Source organism: Oreochromis aureus, linkage group 13, assembly GCF_013358895.1.
Source record: "Oreochromis aureus strain Israel breed Guangdong linkage group 13, ZZ_aureus, whole genome shotgun sequence".
NCBI classification, from domain to species: Eukaryota; Metazoa; Chordata; class Actinopteri; order Cichliformes; family Cichlidae; genus Oreochromis; species Oreochromis aureus.
This window is the reverse complement of record NC_052954.1, coordinates 24997259-25013414: the sequence shown is the minus strand read 5'-3', so window position 1 is coordinate 25013414 and position 16156 is coordinate 24997259. Positions and strand designations below refer to the sequence as shown.

At 40.1% G+C, this 16156-nt stretch overlaps 1 protein-coding gene across 4 annotated transcripts in view; it reads right to left on the bottom strand.

Moving 5' to 3' along the window:
- Nucleotides 1-16156, bottom strand: part of camkmt (calmodulin-lysine N-methyltransferase) — a 113026-nt gene that overhangs the window by 30236 nt on the left and 66634 nt on the right. For all 4 annotated transcript variants that reach the window (XM_031746759.2, XM_039621800.1, XM_039621799.1 and 1 more), the window contains exons 5-8: nucleotides 7963-8023; nucleotides 6595-6646; nucleotides 4020-4083; nucleotides 258-324 (exon numbers count right to left, since the gene is read on the bottom strand). In XM_031746759.2, coding sequence (XP_031602619.1) covers nucleotides 258-324; nucleotides 4020-4083; nucleotides 6595-6646; nucleotides 7963-8023 — 244 coding nt within the window. The remainder of the gene's footprint in view (nucleotides 1-257; nucleotides 325-4019; nucleotides 4084-6594; nucleotides 6647-7962; nucleotides 8024-16156) is intronic.

Genomic DNA, 16156 nt, shown 5'->3' with positions numbered 1-16156 from the left:
GTGCGCGCGTGTGCAGTGGAAAGTTATCTCATTGGTTTCCGGATGAGAAACCCCTATCAAAGAGGGTCTTTTTCTTTGATGATCCCACAAGCGTGTGCATATACATATTTTGCACTTAAAGAACGGGTATTACAGTTTGTAACGAACCATTTCATATAAACATTTTTTTAAGTGGCATATTTATTGAAGATAAAATTCTGAGATTCACACAATAAAATGGCATTAAAGTGCCAAGGCAAGTTAAAAAATGGTCTTACCTGGAAGATACATATGTTGAGCCAAACTTTCCAGCTTGCCTGTTTTTCTCAACCAGCCCTCGAACATCTGGCGTGCCACAGTCAAGGATTGATGAGGAATACAAGATTCAATCTTTGGACACACAGTTCAATAAAAAAATAAAGAAACAAAAGAAAGATGCTAAGAGTAGATCAGAGAGAAAGAAAAAAGTCAAAGGACATAAATACGTATTGAAACATGAGCAGAACTGAAATATTTGTATCCAAGAAATTAATTGGTCAAGATACTGAACCGACTTTGTGCAGTTTTTCGATAGAAATTTCTGGTGTAAAAACTTCGGTTGGATTTTATTTAATACTATTATCAGAATATATTTTTTTAGAAATAGAAGTTTCAAGTCACCCCTCACTTCTTTGTATTTTGCTTCCACGGAGCCAAACCTTCTTTGTAGTTTTGTGGTGGTCTTGAGCAGTAGTTCTCCAGGCTTTATGAGGGTCCTTTTTTTGTGTGTGTGACTTTGATTGTTAAGCCATTTTAACACTGACCTATGAATCATTCAAGCAAAAAAGGCACCTAACTCAAAGCATAAACCAATGTTGTGCCTAAACATAATAGATAACTTAGCATAGAACCAACTTTAAGTTGTATCTTTGGGCTTGTCGTTGGCTGGACAGAGTGGAAAAAATGCAGCAAACATGCAAAGAAGAGCTTTGAATGTACTACAAGAGACCTGGAGAACTTTTCCTAAAGACCAAAGAAATTAGAAAAGAGATTTTCTAAGAAAGTTGGAGGTGTGTTGAAGAATAAAAGTTGCCATACCAAATACTGACTTTTAAGTTCATTAGAACTTTATAAACTCTGTATGAATTTTTAAATGCAAACGTGGGAAGTCTGTTAAAAATGCAAAATTCAAAGATCTAAACTACTGCTGACAATCCACTTAAAGATATTAAGGTTTCTGGAAGAGTACAAAGCCAAAAGCCAAAAAGGTGCATCAGGAATGATAAACTCTAAGACCCTTTTTAGGTAAAACCACATATGGTAGGCACCCACATGGAGAAAGCTTCAGTGAGCAGAGATCATCTCCAGGGAAAGAGAGCCAGTCTACGGAAGCAGATCACAGCAGCCTCTAGCTGGATCAATGGGAAGGCTTTTAACCACAGATACAAAACTCACACTGTCCCTCTCATATGCATGCACACACACACGCACCAAGACACACAAAGGCTGGGTGATTGATGTCAAGTTGTCTATTAATACACTGGCTTGTGGAGTTGCAAAGCAATTCAATTAGGATTTCCTTGTCTTTAAAGCCTGCAAAGAGCTGAGACAAATCCAATCGACAAAGACAGAGAGCACCGAGCGAGGAAGAGAGAGAAAGACAGAGAGAGAGCAGGGATGGATGAGAAGCTGATGCACGGATTGATAGCTGGAGAGTCAATTCAAAATCAAAGACCCCTCCTGGACACAGATTCACAATAATATGTAGGTTAGCATGAACACAAAACACACATACTGGACACCTGTGCATGAGTGCGCTATGCATAGGGATGACAGGGCGAAGAGCAGAGCAGCTTACTGTAATCTCATCACCAGCACACCACAAGAGGAGAGGTCAGCACACGCACACGCGCACGCGCACAAACACACACACAAATAAAAAGGAAAAAGTTGAAGAGAGAGATTTGAGTATTATTGAACATTAAAGTGGAAGAATATTTGCTCCCATCACTAGAAGCAGACAAGCAGCAGCCAATGACATGCATCAATCATTCTTAATGGAACATTTCCATTGATTTTCAGCATGAGTATTCAAGGTCAGAGCAACGGAGGCTCTCCACTCTATAGTCGGTGTGTATTTGTGTCTCTTTCTGCACTATAAATGAGGTCAACAACTTCTAAGAAAAAACGGAAAATCTATTCTCAAGATATATCTAAATGTCATCAGTTCACATTTCGTTCTTGCATATCTTCTCATCTATTTCACTGTATAAAACTGAACCCTATCACAATTCCTTATCGTTTTCTATTCTAACACTAGCGGCACAATAACGCCATGCGAGATAAACAGTAGCCATTAGCACAAGGCTAAGACCAACAGCTTCCTTTACAAGAGGAAATACCACACAGTGCCTGCGGTATGTGAATGGGCCAATTTGGCTGAGCCCAGAACAAATTATGTATTTTTCTCAACCCCCCTTTCTCTTTCAGCGTATGTTCGATCCATTCTCGGTATGATTTCACTTACAATTCTCTCTATGTGTTTGTTCTGTGAAACAAAGCTGCCGGTCAATGGTGCATTGTTTGTGTGCCCAAGTGTGTGTATGTGTGTGTGTGAGTGTGCTTTACAGGCTCCAAAATGTTATTGTTTGGTCTTATTGTGATCACTAAAGGAGCATTGTAGCTGGCTGGGACAGAGATATTGTAAGCAGAGCTAAATATGGCCATATCGGTCAATGGGGAAGAAATGTGTATTTATATTTCCTGCTTTTGTGAAACAACTGCAGCGAGTCAGAGCTTCTTTTTGTCTGTGTAGTTGCTCGGCGAATAAAGCAAGATCTGAGAGGATGGGAGAAAAATGACAGGAATGATGAAAGGAGATGGAAGAAAAGAGGAAAAACAAGGGGCTACAAAGGAGATTAGACAGGGAGAAGTGTAAATATAGAGTAGAAAAGAAGAGCAAGACGGTTTGCAAACTGACAGAGTTGATCAATAACCCACTCAGTGAACAAATGTTGCCAAAAAACTCACCTAAAGATTTGTCCTAAAAACTTAATTATAGGCCTAAACCTTAACCACACACACACACACACGCACAAAAAGAAAAAACATTTTTAACAAACCTTGATTGTTCTTGCTTCTAAAATGCTCATCAAGCCCTAACCCTAGCCTTAGCATTAGATGAAGTCTTAAACAAATTCTGACAGGATGGCAATTACTGTGCTCTTAACTTGGTATTGTAGGCAGTTAGGATTGGTAGATGCCATTTTGAGCAGTAGTGCTGGGTATTTGTCACTGTGGGTGCCCCATCTGCTGCGTTTGCCTAAAGATAAAAGAGGTAGATGGCTATTCTTCCACACTACAATCCAATCTTTGATTTCAAGGCTGGAACATGAAGGATACGACACGCTCGCTCGAAAAAGTCACTTCACAGCTATAGCAGTGCCAGTGAAAAAGTCTTGATCACACAGCATGGAAGAAATTAAAATACTAGAATATTTCATTAGCATTAATGATAGCTTAGATTGCAGCATGCTAATTAGAATGTTTTCAGCTTTTAATTGTCAGTAACAACTGGTGCAGTGGTTTAAGCAGAAACTTTGTGATTAGGATATCTGTATTTAATTGACTGCAGTTATGTAACTGGCGTATATATACACGTAGCTGCTAGTTTAGTAGGTGCACCAATCATTGTGGAAGCTGTTTTAGAATTGTTGACTGTACGGCCTTAAACACAGAAGCATTTCTGTTTTGCTTAAAGAATTTTTCAATCTGTGGATTTGTTTTTTTAATTACACAATTGTCAAATTGTCATAGAATTGATGTTTTAAATATATGAAAGTCTCCCATATCATGTAATCTACAGCATATCATGTAGATTTATCACATTACATCAATAAATGGGAATGGGAAGGGAAACTGTGTACTTAAAACCCCATCAGGAAAGACAAAAGAATTCACAGAAGTATGATTGCAGATAAATAAATATGAGGTAGAGGAACGAGGCCGAGATGAAGAGATAGACGTTAAGAGAAGGCGAGGGGAGGACGATGTAAGGATACTCTGAATGGACTTCTCATTCCCATCTGATAGCAGGACTTCCGTCACGTCAGCACAAATGGCAACCTGAGAAACAGAGAGATAGGGAAGAGACAGAGAAATGAAACAACATGGAACAAAAGAACAAAACCAAAAGCACTCTTAGATGTCGCAAACATCTGAACGCACAGACACACAATAATGACATAACCATATCTACAAAGCTTCACTCTTGCAGCCCAGCCCTCCCCGCCCTTTCTCTCCATTGCTCCCTCTCCTCGCTGCCATTTCGCTCTCTATCTTCACCCCATTTTTATGTCTGCATTATTTTAATCATTCAATCAAATCAGTCAATACTTTTATCATTGTGGCTAGCGGTGGGGGCTGCTATCTTGCTATCACTCTGTTCAGTAATTGCATTGTGACAGGGGATGATGGCAAGCGCAGAGCCTTTTCATTTGACGCTGGGTGTTTATCAGGCCGAGCCATCACTCCGTTTGCCGCTGTCACTCTGCACTCGGCTCGCCAGGCCTGCCTGATGCCCTTCATATAACTTTGCAGTGTAGACTGCGAGAGGCGAAGAGAAAAGAGATGGAGGGAGACGAGAGAATGAAAAGAAAGCTTTTGCGCTGCGTCGCGTGTCTCTGCGTGAGGGAGATATAGATAGAGAGGTGTGTGCTTTACTATAACCTCATCTTTCACATTCTCTGTTCGTTGCAGATGCTTTTTTATATCGGTGGGTGTGTGTCAGGCTGTCAATTTCTGTTAAGGAGTGTGTATGTGCAAATACACACAGGTGAGTGTAAGTGCAAGTAGTTATTGTGGTGGTATGCATATAAATCCTAAGATTGAAATGGCAAAAAGAAGCTGTATGATGTAGTAGACCAAAGATTTTCTGAAACAGAACACACGACACATGATGACCCTGAAGGTTGTGTGAGAGGGTCACAGCGTGCTGTGTGTCCCACCATCTGCTCAGACAGAGGATGGCACCTCCAGGCTCAACTAGTGCATCGAGCTGAAAGACAGAACCCAACCTGACAGTCTGTGAGCAGCATCCTGCCACCCGCTGTCACCACCGTACCACACATGAACGGTATGTACTGCTTTTGGAGGAATATATTCTGCCAACCAGTGTGCTGAACATGTGAAGTGAAGATATCCTGTAGCATAATAACAAGGATCTTCATCTAAACAAAGGCTGTTACCCAGCAATTAACCTGACATCCAGTCAAAAATCTTGCACATTTTAACAGTAAAAAAAATGAGTTTACTTTGTTTTCTGTACTAAGTGAACAGCATCTAATTAGTAAAACACAGTATTCATACGTTTTTCTCATAAACCAAATACGTAAACCTGTGCAATGAAAGCACAACCTAATGCAGAGTCTAGGATTATAAGATGTACGTTTCTCCTGTTGTATATGTAAACATATTGTTGCTTTTGGCATTTTTGGCATTTTAATCTGGAGCAAAATAATTATACAGAAAGTAAACTGAAGAACAAAGGAGGGGGACAAAAATCAGTGCTCACATGGACAACGTGGTGAATGTGGTGTCAGTGACGGATGAAAGAGGGAAGAGGAGAAGGAGAGGTGTGAAGGAAGGATTCCATCTCAAGCCACCAATGTCAAAACATGGTGTATTGACTGCCAAGAGATAAAACCCAGCTTTCAAACACACACACACACACACACAGAATGGCATCTAACAGATCGATGGGACGCTGACGGCTGCTATGTGGAGAAGCCCTTAAGGCCCTGGCTAATAAACCCTATGGCTGACAGACTGCAGCACACCTGCAGTGTGTGTGTGTGTGTGTGTGTGTGTGTGTGTGTGTGTGTGTTTTTGTAAATACCTGAGTTGCAGTCAGAATGAATATTTGTGCTGACATGCAAAATGAAATTGTATATGTCATGCTAAAACTATCCAGTTATCATAATGTTTTCACAACGTTCACATCGTCTTTGTCAAATCCATAAAATTCATGAGTCTCCACGTAACATAAACTATGTTAGATAAACTACATAAATGCATTTTCAGTTACAGTGGGTTTATTTTTTCAATAAATATGTACGATTTGGAAATTCTTTTTTTAGGGTGCTGGGCACACTGCATCAGTCTAGCATGTTTTCGACTGGGGGAGAAACCCTGAACGAGCACAGGAAGGACATGCAAACTTCACATGAAATGCAAAATACTTCTATAGTCTGGTACTGAATAAAATTTTGAATGAAATTTATTAATTTTTCTAACTGCTGAGTCCTCCTAAATGACAGTGTGGACATACTGTGGAGATGTTCAGGCAGTTGGGTGCTAAACAAAAGCAGAAGCTGAAGCACTACTGTTCAGCTGCTCTGAACAGTAGTGCTTAACTTAATTAACATCATCTAAGTAGAGAGTTTGTATGCATATACCTGTGAAGGTACACACAGATATACAAACACAGACAGATGCCCACAAGCAGTAAATGATAGTGTCTGAATAGGTATGGATACTCCGTGCACATGCTGTGTGTGTATTGATCGGTGAGGGTTGGTTTCATTAGGCAAGCCAAGCTATTTCTCTCGCAGAAATATCTGTGTGTATTTCACTTACCATGAGCCCACCAAGGCAAGTCATACCTCCTCCTAACTCACACACTGCACCCCTGAGAGACAGATGAAAAAAGAGAGAGACGAGTTGGAGTGAGATTCACTTTGCTGAGCCAAACCAGCAGTTTAGTACTAAAACACACACTTGAGTTCATACTGTACAGTAGTTGCACACAGATGTAGATACACACTCGCGCACACACGCATACTATCATACAAACACTAGAACACACACACACATGGGAAACACAGCAGGGTAAGAAATATCAATTCAACCATCAACCTGAAAGCTGAATATTGAACACTGAGAAGCACAAGCTCAATCAGCGGGAAATCTGAGGAATACACACACACATCCACACCAGACACCCAGAGTCCTGTAGCTTGGATGCTCATTCAACCCCTCTTTCCATCCTCTTCCTCCTTTCATCTCCCTTCCCCTCCATCTCGACCACTGTCCTCTTTCATCCCTCCCTGCCTCCCTCCCTCGCTTGCTGACCTTCACTTCGCTGCTCTGATCAATACCCCTCTCTTCCTTGCCTCCCGCCTCTTGAATGTTAAAACAGGAAATCAAAGGGTGACGTTCCACCTTGAGTGGAAATCAAAAGTGCCTGGGTGCTTTTCAGCCCAGTGCCACAGGGCAGGCCGATGCTCAGCAGACAAGAGCAGGGGAAAGAGCAGCACAGAACAACAGAGTGGCGCAGAAAGGTCCAGGCATTTACTGCAGGTGTCAGTCTGATTTACATTTGAGTGACTTTCAGAAAGCCCGTGTTTCAGACTGATTTTCTGCCATTTAAATTTATGAACTTGTAAAACTCTGCGCTGTTAAAAGGTCAATTAAAATATTACTTAAATCTTAAAGTAGAACAACAGAAATATTCTGGTGTATTAAATGTGTTACCCTTCCCACTTCTACTTTGCTTTCCTCCACCTTCCTGGGAGTGATTTGTAATTTCAATTTTCCCCTTAATTTTACTGAAGAGTAGACACATTTTAAAGTCAGATTTCTATTATTTCTCTATTGTAGTTTAACAATCTGTCAGTGCATAAACTAAAGTATTGCTTTCCAAAATGTTTCAGAGAAAGAATGATGGTGCTCTTTTTGTTTTATTATCATAAAACAGCTTCCTGTCATAAGTGGGGTACTCATGTGGAAAAATATTGTTGAAAGTAGGGAGTTATATATGCTGCAGAAGAGCTTTCTGAATACCTCATTTCTTTACAATAAAATAAAAATTAACATTTAAGTTGTAAATATTTTACTGATGTCATACTACAGAACTTATAACTACTGTTAGCTTTTGTGCATTTGGTGAAACAGTTGAGTTGTTTGTCGATGAAGTGAGTAGTTCTAAAGAGAGGAAAAACTCACTTGAACATGTCACGTTTCTGCAGACAGTAATGCGCCATCACCTCTTCAGATGGCCACACACCTATATCAGAGAGAGACCAAGACAGAGGATGTTATTTACAACGCCTGACAGGTGTTACATGTTACACACGTCTATCTTGCATATCTACAGTGATAAAATGCTTTGATATCTTTACCAAACATTAAAAGAAATTAATATTGATACATAAAACCCCCAAAAAACAATGAGTGTTCAGTGAAACATAATTGGATGCATTGTTTTTTTTTTCCAGTCTCTGTTCATTTGCTTCTCTTGTGGTTTCCACCTTGCCTGTGATCCAAGGCTTCTCTGTCTGTTTGTCTGTCTCCACGTCTGTCCTATCCTAAATCCTTGCCACACACTCTCTCTCATTGGGCACTGTGTATGCAAGTGTGTGTGCCTGAATGTGCGTGCATGTGTATGTGACAGGGGGTCCGGTGGGTGATAATCACAGCGTGCAGGCCTGTCTGGCTTATCACCTACTGTCAGCCCTTCTTCTTCTGCCGTGCATGTAACGCACACTAAAACGTGCACACTTGCATGCTCTGTACCGTTTCCCCTCTCTCTCAGCATACACATATATACCCGGTGACAAATACACACATCTTGGCAGTAGAAGAAGTAAACATTCATTTGAATAAAACTTCAGCTTTTTGCTTCTGGCTTTGAACAAGAAGGTTCGCCTTGGTGCTGTCTATGTGTATTTGTGGGCACATGTGAATTTGTGTGTATGAGCGTGTGCTTGTGTGTTTGCGTGCGCGTGTTTGTATGAGGGAGTTGTTTAAAATAGAGAATGAGGGGATATAGAATGAGTTTCAGAAAGCAAGCAAGCGAGGGATACAGAGATAGAAAATGAGCGAGGTAACGAGAGAAAACTGGGGAGGGGAGGGACGGAGGAGGAGGAGAGAGAAAAGGTGGTAGTCGATATAATAAGCGGCTTACAGGCGGTCTCTGTTCACCTCATGGGGTAGACATCACTGCTCTCTCGCTCTCCCTCTCTATGGCTACCTCTCTCACCCGCTCTCGCTCTAACTCTCTCTCTTTCCTCTCGCTCCGGTCTGCCAAGATTAGCTCAAGCAAGCAGGATTTAATAATGCCTATTGATAAAATGTCCAAATATTCCTTTCCCCCATTAAAAAAAGAAGAAAAAAAAAACACGCTTTCTACATCTCACACACACACACACACACACACACATAAAAATACAATGACAGCCAGAGTAGCTACACTTCTAGAAAGTGTCAAGACATACAAGGCTGAAATACGGTGACATTTTAAATTTCATCTGTTACTCCCCTTTACTCAGGAGCTTGCCACACAGTATGGAAAACTTTATGCTGTCAGGCAACACGCTGGTCAGTGGCACAAAGGTAGAGCAATGTTGGAGCTCGTTATGCAAATAAGTGTTATGTGACATTTTTTTATTATTAATCTAGTTTTACTCTTAAAAGTTAAAATCCCACAGTGTGATAGCCATCATTAATTCAGATAATAAATAATTTACTCAAGAAGCTGAGTACTCAAACAACAGTGAAAAAAATGTATGATAAAATTTTCAGTTCAGTTCAATTCTATTTTACTTATATAGCATCAAATCACAACAACAGTCACCTCAAGGGTCTATATAGGGTTTGGTAAAGACCCTACAATAATACAGAGAAACTGCAACAATCAGACAAACGCTTGTAAGCGAGAACATGGTGAAAGTGGAAAGAAAAAACTCCCTTTTAACAGGAAGAAACCTCCAGAATAACCAGGATCAAGAAGGGGCAATCATCTGTGGGAGGAAGACAGGGCAAACACACACTGTGATTAATAATAACTAATGCAGAGTGGTGTTGATAAAAGGTGAGTGAAGAGTGCTTTATGGGAAGACCCCAGCAGTCTGGGCCTATTGCAGCATAACTAAGGAAGGATTCAGAGTCACCTGATCCAATTATATGCTTTATCAAAAAGCAGAGTTTTAAGCCTAATCTTAAAAGCAGAGAGGGTGTCTGTCTCCTGAATCCAAACTGGAAGCCGGTTTAACAGCTCAGTTTTTCATACGATAAATAATGTTGTACCATATTGGGAGTGTTTTCAGCATGAGGACATTGTATGTGACATAAACTGCACCTCCAGGGTGTGGCAATAAAGAAAAGGGTCAGCTAGAGCAATGGTGAAGCTCATTGTGGGTTTATCTTTGCAAGGAATTTTGTTAAAATAACACATTGTAAAATATATATACATTATACTGGATATTGTCTGTCTTCAGAAGCATCTCAATTCTCCCTTCAACTTTGATCCTGTTCTTTCTGATTGTATGCTCACATTATATTTAATAGCATGAGAACCCAGACCTTTGCCCCGTCAAATAACAGTTTAGTCCCTTCCCTCTATGTCAGCAGATGACACTTGACATAAAGGGTCAACCAGAACATCTTGGGCAGATGAACAGTAGAGGGTGGTAATGTAACATTAAAGTGGGTATGTGCTACTAAAAGCAGAAGTAAAAATTAGGCTCTTCACACTTTCATCAGCTGCTGGCTTCTGATCATGTACACAAATCATGACAAATCTTTCCACCGTAAAAGACTATGAGTCACGTTGCTATATAGAAAATAACACCAGTTAACAGAGTACCAAAGAGTTCAGTTCAATCACAATAATGTAAAATCCCCACTTTCATCACTTTTACTGAGCCAGTCCTCTAACTGTTCCCCTCACTCCCTCACACAACAAATAAAGTCTATTCATACAAGGTTACGTGCATATGTACCGCAAAAGTGTGCACGCATGTTTGTGAGAGTAAGACACCACTGGGTAATACAGCTTTGTAAAGCAATATGTGACTCTGATGGTTAATCCCTAACTCCAATAACATTAATAGCTCAAGGTGATAAGAACTGTGTGTGCTTGCATGTGTGATAAGTATGTGGCATCTGTTTTTGTGTGTGTGCCTCCTAGGTCGAGGTGCACTGTAGGAAATGAAGGGATCAGGAGCAGAGAACAGATTACTCTTCCTACTCAGGATAATGAAATTATTTCCCACCTTCAATTACTAGATGAAGTAAGAAAGCAGTCCAGTGTGTGTGTGTGTGTGTGTGTGTGTGTGTGTGTGTGTGTGTGTGTGTGTGTGTGTGTGTGTGTGTGTGTGTGTGTGTGTAATATATTTATCAGTCCCAGGAACTAAACCTTGTCACTACTATTATCCTGAAAACCATATGTGTGGCTACGGGACTGTGTGTGGCACAATCATTGTTAACCCTGTAAGATGTCATGTGGTTACTCAGGGTACCTAAAAAGTTAATATAAAGCATTTTTCTCATTTCAAAACTCTTATTTTTGAAGTCTTTGCACATATATGAAATTTACAGACGGGAATTTCCAATTTTACTTCTATATATCATTGAAGGGTTCCTGCTGAGTTTGTCCATACAGTTGCTCGTTTTTGTTTGTTAAGCTACTTAACACTGCCTATCAATCGTTCAAGCATAATAAAGACACATAACTCATGGGATGACCCAGCACTGTGTCTATACATGACAGACAAAGACAATTCTTAATTCAGTTGGATCTTTAAGCTCTATGTTAATAGTAGTTTGTTTTTGTGAGAGGCAAATGGAACAGAAATGTTCCCATTTCTTTAGTTGAATCTATGAAAAATGCCACTGTAACATAGTTTGACAGGCATAAATTAGCATTTCTGCACCAATAAGGTGATTGCCAAAGAGTTATTAGCTGAGAACTTCTCGGCTATCTCGGCTTGATGCACAGCATGTCCTTAAAAAAAAGAAAACTAAGGAACTTGAACAAAGGAGGACAAAAGCAGAAGCGACAACCCTGAAAAACTATCTATAGCAGATGAATATCTGAAACTTAGGTCTTTGAAATTGGAAAAAATCCAGCAAAGCAAAACTTGAGAAATGTTTCTAAGCCTTCAGTTCATCTACTGTTCACCAGAGTAAGGGAGGCCGTCAATTAGCCATTCTTAAGGAATGAAACAAGGTAAAAAGGCTGAGGAGAACTGGGTAGGAAAACAGTGGTAACATGTTGTAAGGAATGATGAATCCAAGTATGAAATCTTTGGTTCAAATCATGTTCCAAATGTATGGTGGATGTTGGGAGAGGGGTACAACCAGTGTCTACAGCCATCTACAAAACACAGTGGAGGCTTTGTCATGGTTTGGGGCTTTCTGGCAATTCAGCCAGTGGTGTTGGGGATCTTGTCAATATTAGTGGAACTATGAATACAGGAAAGCACATTTAGATTTTGATCCATCATGCAACCCCATCTGGAAAGTATCTGATTGACAATAGCTTCATTTTTCAGCATGGCAGCGATCACAAACACTCTGCCGGTGCAGTAAAAACATACAATGCAACACTATCAGTCATGATTTAGCCTCCCAGAGCCTAGACCTCAACCTTATTGAAGCAGTTTGGTATCATCTTGATATAAAACAGAACAAAAGGAAGTCAACATCCAAAGAAGAGCTTTAAATGTCGTTCAAGAAGCCCAGAGGACTATTCCTGGTGAGTTCTTAAAGAAATCACAAGAAATTTTGCCAGCTGTTTTGAAGAATATGGGTTATTATAACAAAAATTGCCTTTCAAGCTCATTAGAACTGCAAGAACTCTATATACTGTATTTCCATATATTTTTGAACATGTTTCAATAGATTACTGGAACAATTTCCTATTTTCCTAGAAAAATAGAAATGGGGGTTCATGACTTTTGCACAGTCCTGCATCCCAGAACACAGCAGTTTGTTTAAGATTAAATTTATAATGTAATTATATATCCACCAAATATACACCACCAAAGGCAGAAATACATATTTTCAATGAAGAAAACATAACATGCAAAAATGCGTTGGATAAAAACATTTTTGTAGTTTCTAACTTTTCTTAAAACGTTGGCCAAAGACATGCTCGATTGCAAACATAACCCTATGGACCCTTAATAAAATAAGATATTCACCATGTTAATATTCCATGAGGTGAAGGTCCTGCTGAAATGTTAGTATCTACAATGAACTGAATCTAATGTATATCAGCACCGTCTTCATTTGTTTTCATTCTGGTGACCACTAACTGACCCCAGCTACTACACAACTTACGGCAGCGCTAATCTGACTTCAGTCAGTAATCACACGCACAGGGATAGAATTATCCATCTATGCTGCTGTGTTCTTGGTGCTGCCTTTCCAGGTGGCAGCAGTCTAGGAAAGGTAACCTGGTAACCCAGGTATCCTTTCCCTGCCTGTGTCCTCTGCATCTTCTTCAGGTATTTTGAGGCCAGGAAACTTAGCTAAAGGGTTATTTCAAGTATCTCAAAGAGGATCCAGGTATTATCATACTATCTAACTAAGCCAAGATAAGCTAACATTACTTGAGACGAGGCTTTTACTCTGTTCTCAATACCAAGAATTAATTAAACACAGCCTGAACACTTTCATTTGAAAGATAACAAGATCTGCTTAAGTTAGCTGGTGCTGAAAACAATCTAGACTGCTGCTTTTCAGACTGTGTAAACATTCACTCAAGTTCATTCATTCAAGTCAAGCTCCTTGCAGTTAGTCAGGCTTTCAGTCATCTCTTCTTTTAGCATGACAAAGGTCAGTTTACTTATAAGACAACATATCATATGCTGGTGTGTGTGTGGGTCTGTATATTTGTCTTTGCAACACTGGAGTGTGATGAGATATATGAGGGACTGGTAAACAGTTTTCCTTAACAAGCAGAAATTTAGCTCGCTTTCTTTTCACTTGAGGAAATAAAATGTTTGTTTTCACATTTGTTTCATCTGCCTCTGCCGGGTTTCCTGCTGAGGACAGAACACTCCTGTATAGGACTATCAAGTGGATAACATGAGTAAAAGATGAAATAAAGGGAAAACAGGAGGATGCATAAGAAGAAGATTATGAACGGAGTTGAGAGGGATGTGTTGTTAAAATGAGGAGTTTAAAAGAGCAGTGACATGAACTGGGCAGGAAGAAATATGAAGAAGTGATGGGTATGGGGTTAGAAAGTCAGGTCATAAAGCATCTGTTGAGTAATGAGAGAGAACGTGACATAAGTAAGGAAAATGAAGCGGTGATGAAGAGGCAGAAAAGTGCAACACAGAGAAAGAAAGGTATAGGAATGAGAAAGGGCATAGGAGGGACAGAGGTAAGAAAGAGAGGAACGGATGATGAAAAAAATAGACTCCGGGTAGGGGGTGATGGAGGTGTCAAGATGGGGGTTAAGTGGGCCATGATTTTGCTTTGTGCACGCACACACTACTACATACTGATACACACACCTCTCTGTTACTCTCTTATACACACAAGCAGACACACACACACACACAGTGTCTTTCTCTCCCCTCAGGCCTAGTATGTCTTCAGACTCTGTGGCTCTCTGGTGGTGATCTGTCTCCACATTAAGCGAAGCCTCAGATAATTCCTAAGCCTCCTCCATGGCCGATCCAATAAGGGATAAGGCTCTCGGCTGGCCATGATCAACTGACAATCTGTCCTCTCACACGGCCACTTTAGTGAAGGCCAGGATTACCCCAGCCAGCATAGGCAGGGTAAACACAGTTCATAAGACCACATAGCTGTGTGCATGTGTGCTCTCTGTCTGTTTGTGTGGGTGAAAGAGAGAATCAGAGAGAGGGTGAAGGTAAAAATGGTTAAGAAAGCCAGAAACAGACCAACAAAGGTTCTTCACAACGATGCAAGTATTTGTGAGTCTGTGCATGGCATCATGTCTGTGCGTGGGTGACCTGCTTCTAGTTTGTTTTATCAGCTGTGGATTAACAAAATCACACACACACATATACATATATATTGTATGTAGTGAGTAGTGCCTCATAAAAAAATTAAATTAATCTTTAAATACAATACTATAGTATATTTGAATGCCACTATACATCTGCGATTAACAAAAAGACGGCTATTTAAAAAAAAACAAAAAAGTTATATTCACAGTGTGCAGACTTTCACTCCTCATAAACAGTTTGTTAATCAAGACTTTGATTCATTCTAGACTCATAATCTCTCTATGCTCTCCTTTTCTTTCTCTCTCCGTTTATCTCAACCCCCCAAAACCTCCCTCAGCCTGATTCTAATAGAGATCTCTTCCTGTTAAAAGGGAGTTTTTCCTCCCCACCGATACCAAGTGCTTGCTCACAGGGTATTTCACTGACTGGGTTATATCTAACATTGTAAAATCTTAGCCTTGTTTTATAAAGTGCATCAAAACCACTTTTATTGTGAATTGCTAGTTTATAAATAAAACCAAATGAATTTGATTAAATAGTAGTTTATGTAGTATTAGGTTTCTTCTGCTTATTGTGTTTTTAGTGATGTTTTTTTCTTACTGGAAGGTCTAACTGAGGAGAGCAGGTTATGTTGGCATTGTAATTGTACAATTCTAGTTATATATGCCAGAAAACTGCAAGAAAACTGCAATCAGTTTATAACATTATAAAGACCCTTTAACCTTATGAGTCTTCAAGAAATCTTTAAAGTAAGCCACATATCAACAGGGATAAAGACCAAAAAGAACAAATGTAACTACTTTAATTTCCAGAATTTTACTAAGCAAAAAAAGCACAATGATTTTTGTCCTTTAGACCTTCGCCCCCTGACAAATTAGATTAGATACAGCTTTATAAAAGCTTGAGCTATTATTAGCAATGTGTTAATATTAATAGCAATTACAAAATGATCATTCTGCCTTGCTGGTATGGTAAATACACATGCTGTGAATAGGCAGTTTAGATAGCCTATTCGCCTTTCACCAGAAGAGCCAGGCGGTGTGTGATAAGCATCGACATTCTAGCCAACAGAGTCCGCCTTGGAGACACTCCTGATCCCTTTTTCCATTGGAAAAGGCTCATTTTAGCATGCACTCACACACACACTGACACACCAGCACATGCACACAAACATGCACTCGCACACACGCTTGAAGGACTGTGCAGAGCTTCGATAAGCGTGGCCTCTCTCTCAATCTCTCTCTTTCTCTCTCTCTCTCTCTCTCTGAGTAAACATCGTTTTGGATTAGGCAGAGTATAATGAGAGCAGGGGGCTATCTGCCCACCACGCCTGCATTGTGGCCCCCCGCTCCTCTCTGAGGGGGCCGGTACCAATCTTTACTCTGCTATTTATCCCCCTCCTCTGATAGCTTACTTATCTGCAGCAA